General features: G+C 41.8%; 1 protein-coding gene across 3 annotated transcripts; it reads right to left on the bottom strand.

The window, feature by feature from the left end:
• Positions 1-1,668: 1,668 nt before the first annotated feature.
• Positions 1,669-15,354, bottom strand: zgc:173742 (uncharacterized). 3 transcript variants are annotated; one of them, XM_067998103.1, is made up of 4 exons: positions 15,243-15,354; positions 5,597-5,711; positions 4,252-4,343; positions 1,669-2,200 (listed from the first exon to the last, which is right to left on the bottom strand). In XM_067998103.1, the coding sequence occupies exons 1-4, from the start codon at positions 15,276-15,278 to the stop codon at positions 2,138-2,140; spliced, it is 306 nt and encodes a 101-aa protein (XP_067854204.1). In that variant the 5' UTR covers positions 15,279-15,354; the 3' UTR covers positions 1,669-2,137. The 3 variants fall into 3 exon arrangements, 2 of the variants coding, with proteins under 2 accessions (XP_067854204.1, XP_067854203.1); XM_067998102.1 differs by lacking the exon at positions 1,669-2,200 and having other exon boundaries at positions 3,479-4,343; XR_010965981.1 differs by lacking the exons at positions 1,669-2,200; positions 5,597-5,711; positions 15,243-15,354 and adding an exon at positions 14,436-14,604 and having other exon boundaries at positions 3,479-4,343.
• Positions 15,355-17,926: the final 2,572 nt, after the last annotated feature.

Raw genomic sequence — 17,926 nt, 5'->3', positions numbered from 1 at the left:
AAATTATACTGATATTCTCCCACATTAAGCGTTGCATTAACTGAGCTCAGTACTTGTCTTCAAGCTGCTACACTAGTGATTCCTGGATTTGAGGACTTTTTTTATTTCACTTCAGTTTTTATTGTCCACCAAATCAATTAATTTAATCAATCGTTATATATTAAATACACATTTTCCAAGTGATACTTGGTACACAGTAAAAAACATCAAATTTTACATATAATACTGGATCGTTCAGTTGCATTGCTCAAGGTAAGTCAAAGAATCTAGTGGTTTATAATGTGCAGCTCCTAGGCCTAACAGCAACTGTCAGAGAGTCACAGGTCCTCATGCCCACAACAGATTTTCTCTCTCCCTCTTCAACCGATCCCAGCATGATTTTTCTCTCTCTTTCCTCCCTTTCAACAGGGTCGTCCCTTCTCTTTTTTCTTGCCTCCTCTCAACAGGGTCTTTTTCTCTGCCCCCTTCCCAAATGGAGTTTCAAGTGGATCACCAAAAGGGTCTCGCTGCCTTCCCCTTCTTTTTTCTCTCTCTCCAATTCCTTGGGCAGAAATAAAGGGGCTGACTTAAACCCTACACATCCTATCTCATCTCAAGTTTGCTCAACCTTATCTTTTACATAATTGTTTCCTTACTTCTCTTATTTCTTTTCATTTTCCCTTTTTCTCCCTTTATTACTCTTCTAGTCTGCACCCTCTGAGAGGTACCATTACAACCATCATGTCTGTCTCCTGTTTGTTTATGCAACATCCTTCCCACCTTATTTACTTCAGAGCTTGTATTGCCACGTCAGGAGACTTGGGGGAGGGTGGGAGTGGGCTACAAGAAATGCACAGCAATAGTGGCAGGGTGAGGGCTGCAGAAAAAGCATGAACAAATTGGGTGGGAGTAGACTATGTTGGGCCTGATGGGAGATGTTCTGGGAAATTGCTGTCCAGGGTATCAAGGTTGGGCCAGCAATTAAACTTCAGTGCCCATTTGGGGAGGGGATAGCCACTTGGTGGCTTTTGAGAATTCCTCTAGTAAGGAGCCAGATGGAAAACTTCCATTAAATCAACTCCTGATAAAAAAGCACTTATATCCCTGTTTTTCTGGGCTGCTTTTCAAAAATATGGCTTATTTGATTTCAAAAGTTATTTAAAGATTTTCACCCTGTCTTTTTATCCCCTCTCTTTTGATTTAAAGTAAATATTGTGCTCATCAAGGTGAGGGATGTTAGTTCTGGAAATGGAATACTTCCATTTCATGCACCAAGTGTCAACATTGCACTCCCCAGTTAGATATAGGATGGTTAATTGCAGATTAAATTTTTTTCTACACTGCCCCAACAATCTGCCTCAGCTCAAACCTCAGACGAGCACCTCCTACTGCACTGGTACAATATTTTCCTACTTCCCACAATAGCCATCCTGGGGCTTGTGTGAACGTGGCTGCCAGCTTAGTGGCATTTTTATACTGTGGCCTCGTTCCCACTTGGAACTGGGCCCAAACTCATTATACAGAAATTGTGCACAGTCAACGAACGGAGGAGTCCCATTAGTCTGAGCTGGATTTAAACTCAAACCCCAGAGATGAAAGTGCCAAACCCACCAAACTTTCACTTGACATTGTATTCGGACCAAAGCAGTTAACTCTTTTATATGAGGGGATGGATGTCTTGGATCATAAACATCTCTGCATGACTGACTAAAGCTTTCTACCGTTGGAAATTACAATTAGTATGTTGTGGCAAAAAGTATAGAATAGAACCCTTTACTAACTTGAACATTATAGCTTTGCAGTTCTTGAAACTTCAAGGAGCCGAATTTTGATTTATAAAGCTATGTGAGGCTGTCTGGGTTAATCTGGCACATGATACCACCCAAAAAAAGACTGTCAGAGAGAATTGAATTCATAGGAATGAGGCTTTATCAACAGACTCAAGGCAACCTCCACAATATCTGGAATGACAGGATTATAAAACTGGTGTCCACAGCACAGAAATATTTTGCCTTTCTTCATACATGTATCGCAGTGGCATATTATGGACAGTAGTGTTGCTCATGCACAGAAGAGGAATCAATGAATATACTTAAAAACAGTTCAATTTGTACCTCATCAGACTTGCTGCTTGCTTCAGCCTTCATCTTTACCCCATTTATAATGAAGTATTATTTGTCATGTCAAAATGGAAGTCGAGTATCATTGGATCAGGAACTGTCTGAATGATTAAGTACATTGAGACTTTTTAACCTTCACTTCATAAAGGGATTTTGATAGTAATAAGGTTTCATTGTCGTAATAAGGGGAGAAACGTTAAAACTCATTTAAAATTAAATTAAAAATGCTCACTCATTATAAATCCATTTCAATTTACAAAATTAATGAAGGTTGGGGTTGGTTATAGAGCCCAGTGTATTAAGGTTTCATATAGACCATTAAATAGAATGTAAGAAAGTCTGCAATTAAATATTTATAACTAAACTGCACTAAATTAATATTTCTCATGCTATTAATTTGAGATAGATGTTCCAACTCCTTACTAAAAAAATCAATTTTTCAAATTCAGAAAGTTTAAAAAGATCTAATACTTCCTTCAACAGCTTGGCCCGTTTTTAGGCAGAAAACCTAGTTTGCAAAGGAATGCTTTAATAAATTGCATGATTAAAAAACCTAAAATCCCCACTTTTGTGAGGCTTTGAGCTGCCAATGGGGCCTCGCATGTAGTGATTGGAGGTCATAAAATTGGGCACGTGATGTTGTACACTTGATTCCCTGCATTTCTAATTTTATGAGGCATGATTTAGGGGTGAATAATGAAGCCATGTTACTCAAAGCGCAGTCTCATTTAAATATTAAAATACCTTTTTAAACTTTGCGCCTCTGTCTCCGCCCAAAGCACAAGCTGCACTCTACAATTGGGTGGACAGAAGTCCTCGGTTCAGCTGAAGAAGGTTTTTGGAAGGGAATTGGTGGGCTTTCGAAGATTTTTTGGAGTGGGTTGGGTCCATTTGTAAACTAGGTCGGATTAAATAAGGATTAGGCAGCTTAAAGAGGTATTGGGACAGATTTTGCTGTAGCAAGGCTTTTAATGGCGTCTGCCATTAGTTAGACTGGCCCCCTGCACCCTTCAACTCTAAAAATTTTTGTCCACAAAGTTGCTGAAAGTGCGAGCTGAAAATGGCACAGTGAGAGAAACAGGGCATCTGGGACCTGAGTGAACAGGAGCAAGCAACAGGGTATCTCCTTAACTAATGAGATTTTAGTATTGGGAAATAAAGACAGGAAGGACTGAGAAGGAGGGTGAATTAAAGAGAGTGAATTCAATGTCAAACCAGGAACAGAAAGAGAAATAAAGAAAGGGAAAGAAAGATTGGATTAAGAAAGAGGGAAAAAAAGAGACAGAATGGAAAAGCAAGGAACAAAAATTTAATTTAAAATTTGACATTTTTAAAATCTGCCCGAAAAATCCAAAACCTGAAGGAATGAGACACCACACTTGTAATGGTTAATTTTCAGTTTTGATTGATAGTAATTAACAATTAACATGTCGTTAAAAGGGTACTCATGCTACTAATTACAAGCCCTAAATATCTGTGGCGAGTTTAGTTCGTATTTACCGCGCAAATACAGTAACTTCATGACATTCAATACATTTCAATGATGAAGCAGAGAGCGAAAAGCTAATAGGGGAACTCGGACAGCAACCTTTGGATATTCGCATTGAACCGCGCATCTGCTCCTCGCCTGAAGTTGCTGGGCTATTTACGCATAAATAATGGAGAGCGGCATTAGCCTCACCGTTATTTTGACAGCAAATTCTGGCCCATTATATCTTTTTAAACTATTTGTTTTTGCTGAGTGGTCTTCCATTTTTGTGTTTTGGGATTTTTTTCCCACTTCATTGCTCTTGGGTTTCTGCAGGCTTTGCCGTCGTACCTTACAAAGGGATGAGAATTGATATTCCTTTAGGTTTTTTGAATGCTTTGAATAACTGAGATGAAGAAGAGGAGTTTGTGAGCATCCAACCAATGCAATTAGCCCTGAGCCATTTTAGTCACACCCATCATTTCCCTGGGACCTATACCTGGAGGAGGAGGCCCATCTTTGCCACCATTGATTAGCAATACAGTCGGCCACCAGTTGTGCCATCTGATGCACAATGACACATGCACTAATCAGCTGCCAAATTGTGGTCAGATCATCTCTGTCTGCAGATGCAGATACACTGGCAGTTGCAAATTGACAGAGCACCTCTTGTGCCTGAGCTACCTGGCATTCCTTCAGTGTTCCTCCTATTCTTCTTCCAAACATCTCAGATAGGGGGATTTCTATTGGGAAATCCATTGATGCCAGTAATGATGCTGGGGAGAAAAGGAAAATTAAAACAATTGGCACAAAAGCTCATGATATAAAATAAGAAAATTGGAGAGAAATGATCTCAAAATTGCTGAATTACTATTTTTTCTATATCTTCCAACTTACTTTGATGTACTCCTCAGTGCCTAGCTATCCTGAATGCCCATTTATAAAGACATCCTGTAGAAGCGGTGTACACCTAATGTACAGGTCACAAAAAGATGTGGGAGGTGTCAGACTGGCGCTCCCATATCATTAGCATATGTTAATGAAGCTCCTGGTTGTTTTAAATGGGAGCTTCCTGCGCATGCCTGTGGAAATGTGTGCCATGAGTAAAAAGGATGAAGAGCCAGCATTATGGGTCTCTGCCCCCTTTTACCATCCCGCGTAGCACCCCATGAACTGGCTGACAAGTTACAGATGGAAACATCGATCCCATGGTCTGCAAAGAATGTAAATAGAACACATTTGTGTGTGCACAGATTTTGCCTTTAAATGAATATTCCCATTTACTTGGTGCATATTAACTGCTATTATTACACAGCAGTTGAAAAGAACTTGTGTTGCAAGATAATCTATTTATGAAAACTTGTATGTGTTATTTTCTTGTTGAAAGTAATAAAAACAACGTATGGGGTTATTCAGCTGCTTAAAAGCATATTGCAACTGCTGGCAATATGCAACAGTCTGTGCATCCCGCTGAATATTTCATTCCCGTAGTGGGAATGATAAACAGATGGACAATCTATTAGAATTTAGGACAGTGTGACTATAGTCTTCTGTTCTATTATAAAATCTTTTAAACCACGAATGAAAATGATTAATCCTGGTATATTTTGGAATGCAGATCTATTGCCTGCACATGAAATCTTCCTCACAATTGCACACATTCTTTTGTGCAAGAACTATAGCTGCCATAGTTCGTGAAGTGCTGCAGCCTAACATCACACATCTGCCATTGTATTTATCTTGAAACCATAGTATTAATTATAAACTTTTTGAAGACTGCCAATTTTTTCACAGGATCCAGCTGTGTGCTCTGAAATTGAGTCAATTTAAGTTGGATTACAGAGGAAACAAATCCTACAATCAAAATTATCAGTAGCCAAAATGTAAACGTGTAAAATGTTAGACTACTGCAGCATTACTGGAATGCTTTAACCTCCTGGTGGAAGGTAACAGTCGTACTCTTATAACTGTGAAGCTCATTAAAAGGCAATTCAATTCAGTACACCCCATTACCCTGAATATGACTTACATATGGTGAGCTCCTTCAACTGTTGCTGCAGCGTGATTTGAACATACAATGCTTCAAAAACCTTTGCAGTCAATCCATACATTAGTGATTGAAAATGCTTACTAAGCATTGCTGTCTAAAAAAAGGATATATACATTAACCCTTTTACGGCTAAACAGTGACAAACATTGATTTTAATTTCCTCCTCATCATGTAGTATATCTCAATTTGAAAGATAGTTTTCTTCACCCTTGAAGTTTAATATTTTTTTAAAAATCAGTTAGTAAAAACAATAGTTTGCTGCAGTAGTATCTGTCCTGATGGTGCAGTGGGAATGGGTAAATGTACCATACAATGCAGCACTGAGTTATATACTAGATATTAGGAAGAGCAAGACAGTCTATGGTTCTATGGTTCTAGTCAGCTCTTTTCAATATACGCATTATTTGTAGGCTTCTGCCTTACCCCACTCCACAATTGTGTGAGTCAGCAGTGTAACCATTGCTTGTATTGCTACTGAAATCCTATTGCACAAGTTGCAGTTCAAGGGCAACATTAGATTTGATCTATTCCAAGGATATTGCTCCATAAAAAGATGAATATTTTTCAATATTTGTCAAAGATATACAATAATTATATGTTGCTAAGTTTATATTTTGACTTTTGCCCATTCTCTATTCCTCTACTGCACAAATGTTCACTTAGGTGGCAAGTGGACATTTAAAAAAAATATTCTCGGGATGCAGGCGATGCTGGCATGGCCGCATTCATTACCGTGCCCTAGTCGCCCTGAGAAGGTGGTGGCGGGCTTTCTCCTTGAACCGCTGAAGTCCATGTGGGACGGTACTCCCACAATGGTGCTATGTAGGGAATTCCAGGATATTGACCCAATGGCCATAAAGGAACAGCAATATACCACCAAGTCAGTATTTCGAATATACTGCAGCCACAGTATGCCGGTAATGGAGGGAGCGGATATTGAGTTTAACAGCAAGGGCACCAATCAACTGAACTGCTCTGTCCTGGATGATGTTAAGCTTCTTGAATGTTGCAGCTGTAGTCATCCAGGTGAATGGTGAGTATTCTGTCATATTCCTGACTTACGCCTTGTAGATGATGGACAAGCTTTGTGGTGTCAGGAGGTGAGCTACTTGTCACAGAGTACACAGCCCCTGCTCTTTTAGCCACAGTGTGAATATGGCTGGTCCAATTAAGCTTCTGATCAATGGTGACCCCCAAGATGTCGATGGTTGGGGATTCAGTGTTTGTCGTATCATCTCCGTGACTGGCCTGTTTGAATAACAACGACACCTTTTGATTGGTGTGATGCTGTCCCAACATAGTATAAGATATGCGATTTGAGAACCTTTTCATTCATTCATCTGACGAAGGAGATAATCTCCGAAATCTTGTGATTCTAAAATAAATTTGTTGGACTATAACCTGGTGTTGTAAGATTCCTTACATTTGTCCACCCCAGTCCATCACCGGCATCTCCACATCATGTCGTATCATTGACAGCTCTCTAGTAGTTTACTCAGTAAAAGTGAGAAAGCCGTTTTTATTTCCTTTTAATTAATCAATGTATTTGATACCAATAAAAATATGTGAACGTTGATAACTTAAGATTGCATTTATTTACAAACCTTACTCGACTATCAATAGTCTACTTCTTGTTGCTTTACTTTTATTTTCCCAGATATAAAAGCCACAGAAAAATCATTAGTTCTTCCTGGAAGGCTGGTTCAGATGATTTCCATCTCAATATCCTGAGTTATTTATCTTATTTTGGAGTGAGAACACACAATTCCCTGATTCTGGCTCAAAGCAGTTACAATGCAATATGATTCAATTCCGAGTAATTCAAATCCCTGGTTACTTTCTGCCTCGAGAATCAATGCACGTGTACTGGACTGACAATCTTATACCAACTAATAGTTGAATAGGACTGGGATAGAATCAAATGTAAATGCTGAGAGATTGCATTGGATCCAAGATCAATTTGATCTGACCTGAATGCGATATCTCATTGTATGCCAAACTCCATTCTCAATAATGAAAATCATATTATGGGATGCGTATTTCAGCTTAACCCTTTTCAGCCCCTGGATGCTTTGCAGGATAGAGTAGTCACTGCATAAAATATTTTTCTTATATATTTTAATGTGATTTCACATAAATACTTAATATTATTTTGAGTAAATATACATTGTTAGATTAAAATCTGATGATGGTTCCTCATTATTACTTTCTTTTTGATTATCGAACTTAAAGTGATGATGATCCAGAATCTACTACTATTTCTATTGCTGTCACACAATGGATAGGTTCAGGAATTCAGTTTTAATTCTGCTCTTACCTTAACATAAAAATATTGAGGTCCTTCCTACTTGGTGCAGCCCATAAAGCCTCCATGTTTGATTATCCTAACATCCTTTTTGCCAGTGCTACATAACTCCAACTCATTCAGAATCCCATTCACCTATCACCCCTGTCCTCATTGACCTTTACTGACCCCTTTTCTTTTGACTCCCTGTGCTTGATTTCAGAATCCACATCCTAGTCTACAAATCCTTCATGGCCAAAATCCATCCTTCCTCTAACCTCCTCCAGCCCTATACCCTCAACCACACCATCTGTTCTTCCAATGCCGGTCTACTTTCCAATCTCTATCCCGCCACCCCCCCCATCTTCTTCATTATCAAGGTGCTGACACCTTCAATTACCTTGCCCACTGCTCTGCAATTCTTTCATTAAAGCCATCTGCCTACAATCAATAGCCTCCTTAAAAGTTCTCTCTTTGATCACATCTTTGACAATCTTCCCTAACTCCTCCCCCCTACTTCTACTGACGTCTGAAACCTATGGAATACATTGGGGTGGTTTGCTATGTTAAAGGTGCTATAAATGCAAGTTGTTGTTACAATCTGGCTTATGTTACCATGAGAGAGAAAATACAAATAGTGGGTTGATGCAGCTATTGATAAAATCCACCAATGAAGGAGCAGGTTACTTGCATGTCTTCTCTTAATGGAATAGTGCTTTTGGAAAAAGAGGGCATCAAGGGCAAAATTTTCACTTTGAGCCATGAAGGGAATGGGGTGGGGGGATGATTTTCAGGTGTAAAACCTGGAAGGTAAGTGGGCGATCGCGACCTTAATGAAGACAATAAATTTTACTTCCAAGTATCGTGCCTGGCAGCCAACTTGATTGACAGGCTGGCTGCTGTTGGGCAGGAAAGTCTGCTGCAGCAGGTCTCAGCCGGGAGTCGGAGGGAGGAAGGGGGGGGGATCATAGGTCTGGGGAGGAGATCGGATGGCCGAAGAGGAGATTGGCATGCCGGCAAGAAGATTGGGGGGCCGGGAAGAAGATTGGGGAGCGGGGGAGGAGACTGGATGGGTCGGGGAGGAAATTGGATGAGCCGGGGAGATTAGAGGATGGGCCAGAACTTGGAGATCGGAGGTCGCTGGAGGTTGGGTGAAGAGCCGGAGATAGATGGGGGTCCACCGTTGATGGGGGGGGGGGGCGGGCGATCGATCGCGGGGGTTCTGTTTGCCAGGTGAGCTTGTTGGACCTGGATGAAGCACTCCTGGTCCCCCAGGTCCACAAGCAATGTGATAAAGGCACTCACCTCATTGATCCGGCCCATTCCGCCTGCTTTCACCTGACGTGAATCGGAAGCGAGCGGAAACCCGAACAGGTAAGGTTAAATACATTTTAATTTTCCAATACACAAAATATTAAGTACCTCAAGTATCTCAATGAGGCGCATTGCCCTTTTAAGTATTGGCCCGTCAGCTTTAAGTGGGGGCGGGACATCCTGGTGTCTGCTGTGCACATGCATACAAACCTGCTTGGGTTACACCCAGAAGTGGAGTAGTTGGAGCTGGGATGCGGTTCCATTGCAAAAAGCTGTTTTTTTAACCTTCCACTTGCCCCCAATCCACCCATTCTTGGAGGTTAAAATTTACCCCCAGGTGTCCTGCAGAGGTGTTGGGCCAAATGGCCTATAACTGTGCTGTTAATTCTATGTAAGGTTAGGGTATGAACTAAAGGGATAAAGAGGTATTTGGAAGAAGTTTGATAGCATAGTCTTCATATAAATAAGGACCACACTTCTTAAATTCCCAGAAACACTTAATACAGAGGTTTTGATGGAATCAAATTTTTTTAGTCAGATTACATACAGGTCATTGACCCTTAAATGTATGATAACAATTGGTTAAAAGTTGTTAACTTCCAACCTCCACAGGTTGACAATAAAGGGCACTTGGAAATAGCTCTACAACAGCTGTTTCAAAAAATTGCACTTGGGTGTTACCATTTTCTAATTAGCACTACCTTTTAACAAATTTGCTTCTAATTAACGTTTGCTAACATTTTCCTCCCTCCCCCACAAGAGATTAATTACTGTTAAGCACTTGTGTCATTGATTCCCTGAGGACTAGTTTTGGATGATATTTTTTATTTAAATGATGAGTGCTTGAAAAGTCCACAAAAGGTCAAGCAAATTATAATGAAACAGCTTAGTGCACAGATTATTAAAAAGCATCTACATGTTGTAAGACTGAGATAAAAACTGACACCTTTAACAAAGAATTTAACAAAATACAGTTTTACTCTATCATGGAAGGTTATGGGTCAAGCAATAGGAATGTTGTAACAAGGCAATTGTTAAACTTTGCCTCCTAACTATAATGCACAACACATCAATGCTGTGCATGATTTCCTTATTAAAATAGATCAAAAAGGGAATTTGCTTGAACTTAATGAATATAGCTTAATATTAGTGTTTCGTCTGATGGAGGCATACTGTGACATTGTCAAAAGAGAGTAAGTATAATGAGAAAATTATTTCTGACAAATAAACTACAGTATACTTGTAATGATTCATAAAATTTTATTACCGTTATGTTGCTTACAGGCTCATTGACCTTGAATGAATTGAGAAGTGCACCATTGTATAAATTGCCAATCAAAGTAGTTATGTGCTGTAGGTGTGTGTAAAACCTTAGGCTTTATGGGTCTTCGTATTCCACACCTATAAATCCAGACTTATATGCAGGAATCAGATAATTTCTAATTGTGTGAAGTCATTCTACTACATAGTTACCACTTATAGGAATCCAGGGATGAGATAGAACACCAGAGGCAGTCTGCTTGCCACCAATGTGCCACATATTTTATTTCTAGGCCAGGCACAGCTGAGGAGCACTGGTTCTGCAGGCTCAGGTTCAGCAGGGACGCAGTTACAGAGCTACTTCATAGAGACCTGCAGCCAATCTTCACCATAGAAACAACACTGTCAGTGGCATCAAAGGTTAACACGGCTCTCAACTTTAATGCCTCTAGCTCCTTCCAGGCGAACATTGGGGATGTCTGTTGGCATTAGTCAATTTGCCGTCCACAGAGTTATCACGCAGGTGACTGATGCTTTATTCAGAGGAATCCAACAACTTCATTCACAGCTGGGTTTCGGTGGGTGTTGCTTGGAATCGGTTGGCTGAGTACCTCCATGTGCTGAGATGGCACTGTGATTCAGCCATATCTGTTGCTGTTGTGGTTGACTGGTCTTTCCCACTTTCTGGCACATCTACTTAATTTGAACTGGATGGGCAGATGTGGTACTGCCTGGAGAGACAACAGCATTTGTGCCTAATCCTGTCATGCCTCTGCAGCTGGGCACTCCCTCAACATTTCCAGTGATTCACGATGAAGCAGAGTTGAGGTCAGTAAAGAGCTATGCAAAGCCCTGACCCAATGCTCTCTCCATTGAATCCCTCATCATTTGAAACCAGACAAGAGTGCCTCTTATAGGTTGGAGTCCAAGACTTCTATAGTAGCAGCTTGAGCATTTATGGTCTGTGCTTGGAACCTGTGCTCCTGGGGCTCCACGACAGATGCTTCTGGAGTTGCCATACACTCCATGGTAGACCGTAATGCTGAGAACCCTCCCTGTACAACTACACAGATGCAGCTAGTAGACTGCACACTCCTTACCAGACCTTGGAGGGTACTTTGGACAGATTCAAGTCACTCCTGTTAATAGTCCTGTTCAGGCAGAAACTTTCTTTTATATGCAGAGCTTGTAAGGTTAAAATCCCCAGATATTGCAGCTGAAGAAGGGCACAATCTAGGGCTTTCCCTGCCACCCTCACTTGCTCCCTCTCACCTGTGCTCGGTGATTCTCCTGGTATGACCCCCTCAAGCTTGCTATCTAAACCTTCTGTGGTGTGTAGCTGTGTTGATTGGTGAAAATTAGTGATGACGATGCAAGGTGCTGTGAGACGCAGGGCCATTTTTCTACCATTTGTATGAAAACAGAAGAACATATTTTATAATGTTGGCTACAAAAGATACCTCCAGACAGTGCTTGCATTGCAATATACCGTGTATGATGTTTTGTGGCTGATTGTATGGCTTTGTGAGAGAGAGTGAAAAGGGGGATCAAAACATGACAAGAGCAGTATGGTACCATCCCTTGAGGTGAGTCTCTGGCTTTATGTTCCACTATTCCTTTGATGCTGTAATAGCCATTGATGTCTAGTATGATCTGCTCAAAAGGAGTCAAGGGCTTGTAATTTTTTGGCCTTCTTCCAATTTGGGTCTGTTCCTTTTTATTGTGTCCCTTTATCTCCAAACACAGCTGTAGTCTTAAGATGTTATAAGGTTAAGGAGCAATTGTGTCAAATATATGCCCACCCTGTAGCTCTTCCTGCTTGTTAATAAATTAACAGGTATTATGCAGCTAGATTGTGTTAGTAGGTTTTTCAAATGAAGTCTCTTTAAAATTTCAATGACAATCTTTTTCCAATGTAAGTTGCAGTTTATACTTTTGTCATGCTGAAGTTCAACCATGCATGCTAAGCATTAAAGGGCTGGAAGTTCCATAGGGTTGAAATTGGCCAACTCCAGTAAAGTGATACAGGCAGATAGCGAATTGACAGCCTGCCCGACCATTGACTTCAATAGAAAAGAAAATTGGGTGAGGTGTAAAACGTGCTGCCGATTCGCTATCAGCCCATTGATCAATTTTACCCTTCATGCGTGCTTTGGATAGGGGAGCAATAAAAAAGTAACAAGTCATGAGGAAACACTGTAGCATGCATACAGGGCCGCTACTTGGTATAGAAAGCTTTTTGGTAGCCTTGCCATCACAGCTTTCTTAAGGTCTGCCATATCTTGTGCATTTGGATTCATGTCCTTTGCATATTACTGGCAGCTTTCTCATTGTTAGCTATGTCCTGCCAGGCTTGCTGCACTGGTCTTTACTGTAGAGGGTCCCCTTTAATGCCCAAGAGGACAGCCCTCCCCTCCCTCAGTTTGTGCAGCGTGAGCTCTAGTGCAAAATTAATCAATCTGACGGTGTGTGGGTGAGAAGTCTCCATTGTCTGGGAACTTCGCACCATCCCTTCTGTTCAAGGAGAAAATGCAGTCATTTAAATTGCCCCAGAGCCTTTTAAATCAACCTTAACCGTTAACCTTATGTGAACCTTATTAAATAGCCTGCTATGTAGGCGGGATCTTGCATGGAACAGACAAATTATGCAAATGCAGACAAATATCAAGAGTAAACAGCCATAGTAGTTCAGTCACTCACAATGTACTGTTTACCCCCATTTTGTACAGAAATGGGACTCTACAGGCTCGTAAGAGAGCTTTGCACAAATATATAAGCAACCCCTTCAATAAATTTTTAGGGGCTGAAATCCACTGATCTCCCACCATAACTCCGGACTGGTGAAACCCCTGCAGAATTTCAGTCCTTTAATCAATTGAGAGCATGGTGAGCCTCCACACTTAAGGGGGGAAATTTTAAACTAAGCCGCTTGGCAGGAAACTGACGTTTTACACCCATTCCGATTTTACTGTCTGTTGAAGTCAAAGGACGACTGTCCAGATCGTGTCAGTTTCCTGCCAGATGGATTAGGTTAAAATTACCCCTAAGAAACTGCTTCAGTTTGTAAAGTAGTCTGACAGATCCCTGAGCAGTTTTTACACTTCGTTTGGCATTACATTGTAGTTCTACTCCATACAATGCCAAACCCATTTGGTGGGAAACAGCCTTCTTGAGGAAATCTCAAATTGCTGCATTCTGGAGTCAGATCAGGACCACAACTTCATAGAGAATCATAGAATCTTACAGCACAGTAGGAGGCCATTTGGCCCATTGTGCCTCTGCAGGCTCTTTGAAAGAGCTATACAATTAGTCACACACCCCCCGCTCTTTCCCATAGCCCTGCAAATTTTTCCTTTTCAAGTATATGTCCAATTCCCTTTTGGAAGTTCAGGCAGTGCACTCCAGATCATAACAACTCGCTGTATAAAAAAATTTCTCTTTATCTCCACTCTTTTTTATGCCGATTATTTTAAATCTGTGTTCATTGGTTACCGACCCTCCTGCCAGTGGAAAGAGTTTTTCCTTATTTACTCTATGAATAACCCTCTTAATGTTGAACACCACTATTAAATCTTCCCTTAACCTCTTCTGCTCTGAGGAGAACAACCCCAGCTTCTCCAGTCCCTCCACATAACTGAAGTCCCTCATCCCTGGTATCATTCTAGTAAATCTTCTCTGCACCCTCTCCAAGGCCTTGACATCCTTCTTAAAGTGTGATGCCTAGAACTGGACACAATACTCCAGCGGAGACTTAACCAATCATTTATAAAGGTTTAGCGTAGCTTCCTTGCTTTTGCGCTCTATGGGGGTAATTTTAACCCTTAAGAATGAGTGGGTTGGGATGGCTGGAAGGTTAAAATAACATCTTAAAGCATACTTATAAGGGCAATGTACCTCTATGAAATACTTGAGGTACTTAATATTTTGTGTATTGGAAAATTAAAATGAATTTAACCTTACCTGTTTCCCGTTGCTTCTGATTCACGTCAGGTGAAAGCAGGTGGGAATGGCCGGATCCATGAGGTGAGTGCCTTTATTGCATTGCTTGAGGGCCCGGAGGAGCAGGAGTGCTTCATCCAGGCCCAACAAGCTCACTTGGTGACAGGAACTCCACGATCGGCCGACACCACCCCCCCTAACCAATGGTGGAGCCCGCCCCCCCCACCGTGGTAGACCCCCACCTATCTCAGACTCTTCCCCGACCAGTGATCTCCGATCTCCAAGTCCCGACCCTCCGATCCCCTCCCCGGCCCTCCCGATCCCCTCCCCGGCCCTCCCGATCTCCTCCTCGGCCCAATTTATTCTTCTCTTCGGCCCATCCAACCTCCTCCCCGGCCCATCCAACCTCCTCCCCGGCCCATCCAACCTCCTCCCCGGCCCATCCAACCTCCTCCCCGGCCCATCCAATTTTTTCCCGGCCCATCCAATTTTTTCCCGGCCCATCCGATCTCCTCCCCGGCCCATCCGATCTCCTCCCCGGCCCATCCGATCTCCTCCCCGGCCCATCCGATCTCCTCCCCGGCCTATTTGATCTCCTTCCCGGACCGTCCAATCTCCTCCCCGGCCCAATCTGATCTCCTCCCCGGACCATCCAATCTCCTCCCCGGCCCAATCTGATCTTCTACCCGACCCATGATCCCACCATCCCTCCCTCCAATCCCCGGCTGTAGCCTGTTACCGCAGGCCTTCCTATCAATCAGGCTGGCTGTGCCGGGCGCAAAGCCTGGAAATAAAATTTGTTGACCTGATCGCGACCCGCCAACTTACCTTCCGTGTTCCGCAGCCGAAAATCTCCCCCACCATCCACCCCACTCCTGGCCCGAGGTCAAAATTCTACTTATAAAGCCAACTTTGGCGGAAGTGCAGTGGAATATGTGGAAAAATGGCATAAACGCCGTTTACACCGTTCTTTCTTGGGTTTCCGTGGCTCTTCTGCTAAAGTTATGGCAGGTCGAGCAGGAGAACCCCCAAGAGAATTCAACCCCAAACTACTTTGCAGTGATGCACCAGTAACAGTATAATTGCATCCTAAAAACACTGATTAAGCCAGTTACTAAGGGATGAATCAGACTAAACTAGTGGAAACTCATTTTTTACTTTATTGTGTGTTAACGATTCCCATTTGAAGCAGTATTTATTGTTCAAATACTTTTCTTGCCTCAAATAAATCTGCTGAGATTTATACAGTGTAGGAAGTTAATGGCATTCACTATGGTGCAATAATCTGTGCATTGTAAATGACTGACTATCATTATAGTATAAGGGTAATTTTCTGCTTTTGTGCTCCCTGTGCAGAGCATTGCATGCTGGAAGCACATATCAGAGCATTGGGCGTGGAGAATAGTGCACCCATTACACAGCTCTCCTGATTCTTTGTCCACTAATTTAAACTAAGATTCGGGCAGGCTGGAATAAAGGGTGCCCGATCCTCCACACCAACATCCATTATGTACTTCTGGCATGCAATGCAATGTAATATGATGCAATGTGATGTGATACTCTGCACCAGGAGCACAGAAGTGGATGATACAGTATACATGGGAGAAGGTCAATGTTGCTTCCTTCACGTGGATGATCTAGTTGCAAATGCAGAAGGAATTTGGAGACCTCAGCAAATCAGAAAAGGAAAGATTATCCACAGTGGCCTCATAATTAGTATTGCGAAGTATAGATTCTACCAATTTTTTTTCACCCTCAGCCTTACCATGCATGTCCATTCAGCAGCAGGGCACACTTTGCAGCAGCAACTTATACTTGTAGCTCTTGCCACCATGACATCATTAAAGGACTTCATCCAAAATGTACTTCAAATTCCAGCTACATAATACATGTGTATGTATTCACACCAATGGCGGACTGCAGAATGGGCACCTGGGTGTCACTGTGTGAGCTGACACTTCCAACATCTCAATACTACTTTCTTCTCACCCTTACTCATTCACTCAAGTCCCTGAGCATACAGTCAGGCGCAGTATCATGTGACGCAGTTTATTTGCATGTAAACAATATTTGAAGAGGTATAACATATGTTTTCTTTCTAAAGATATTGCACAGGAAGCAGTGTCAGGTCCCAGTGCTGCAGAAGGAGGCAACGCCTTACAGCACCGAGCTCTTACTCCTCAAGACATAAACACCAGCACAGGTACATACACTCCAAGAGATTTAGGTAGTAAGTTTTAGGTGAAAACATCAGGTGGAGCAGGTGAAGGCGGTAGGAACCTGCTAGGTTTGATTCTGCAGGTGCCAACTGCTGTCTGGTACCTCACCCAAATGACCATTCTTCATGTGTGAGCCTCAACCATGAGTAGGCAATTCATCCATGAGGACGTCACAGCCAAACCTAAATCTGCCCTCATGCAATATCCATGCATGCATAATTTCCAACCAGAATTACCGAATAGCAGTTTTCCTAGTCACGGGGTGCTGTGGCCTAATGGAGCCCTCTTCCCCCCCCCCCCTACTAACCATGTTCAGATTAGTCAACTTAGTGTAGATCAAGGTAGTAAACTTGGTACTTTCCTGGTCTTTTTGGTTCAGTTATACTCTTCATTTGCCAACCGAACCACTGAGAGAGTTGCAGCTCTGCTGCCTCATTATAGTTACAGCTACTTACTACATAGAGTTGCTCCTCCAAGTTATAATTGGCTTGAATCCTTCAGCTGAATGATGTTCTTTGTATTCGACACCTTCTGTATCAAGTTTATCTACTAATGCATCCAATGAACTGAGTCCCTGTCGCAAACTTGAACCAATCCTATTTAGACGGTGTTAATGCTAACCTAAATGGTTCATTGGCTAGCAAAATGTGATGGAAATAAAAATGCAAAATAAATTGTGCCCATCAAAAGCAAATTAGATTTTGTTTAGCTGGTCTGCAAAAAAAAAAAAATATTTTCTATATCCTGCAGAAACTTTTCATTTCCTACCAAGAAAAGAATATCAGCAAATTAAATAAAGTCGCAGTGGGGGAGGTGTATTGTATTTCACAGTAATGAAATGACACAAACTATTTCAGTCTCAGCACAAACTGGGTCTGCAAACTCCACGCATCCAAGATGTTACCCTCGTCTGTTACTGCTGATGCATCGGGTTGACAGTGTGCTCCTGAGCAATGAGACCTATCCTTTCACTTGTAAAAAGGCGAGAGGGCTAGCATTGGCTTCGTGCATAGGGATCAGCTGACCTCACGAGCAATGGGACTTCTTATTTCTCGCCCCGGTAATTTGCTGCATTTTTTTAATATCATAAAGAATCTTCAGATTGTGCCTAGGTGTAAAATCGCCAGCTTAGCACTTGTATTATTACAGTGAAAAGTCAAAAGCAATTGTTATTAGATTTTGTCCCTGGATCAAATCCATGAGCACACTGTTGTTGTCATTTGGAAGTTCATGCATTATAAAATAACAATTCTGTCAACTAAGTACTATTTGGCACTTCTTTAGCTCCTATTT

This window comes from Heptranchias perlo, chromosome 16 (assembly GCF_035084215.1).
Source record: "Heptranchias perlo isolate sHepPer1 chromosome 16, sHepPer1.hap1, whole genome shotgun sequence".
Classification (NCBI taxonomy): domain Eukaryota; kingdom Metazoa; phylum Chordata; class Chondrichthyes; order Hexanchiformes; family Hexanchidae; genus Heptranchias; species Heptranchias perlo.
The sequence above is the reverse complement of the archived record's forward strand: the minus strand, read 5'-3'. Positions and strand labels throughout refer to the sequence as shown.

Coding starts and splice junctions, on each gene's coding strand:
- zgc:173742 (XM_067998102.1), bottom strand. CDS start 15,278: ATGGTGGGGGAGATTTTCGGCTGCGGAACACGGAAG. Junction 5,712..15,242: donor TCGGCTGCGGAACACGGAAG/GTAAGTTGGCGG, acceptor TCCTTTTTTTAG/ACAGCAATGCTTAGTAAGCA. Junction 4,344..5,596: donor GTTGAAGGAGCTCACCATAT/GTAAGTCATATT, acceptor TTTTCTCCCCAG/CATCATTACTGGCATCAATG.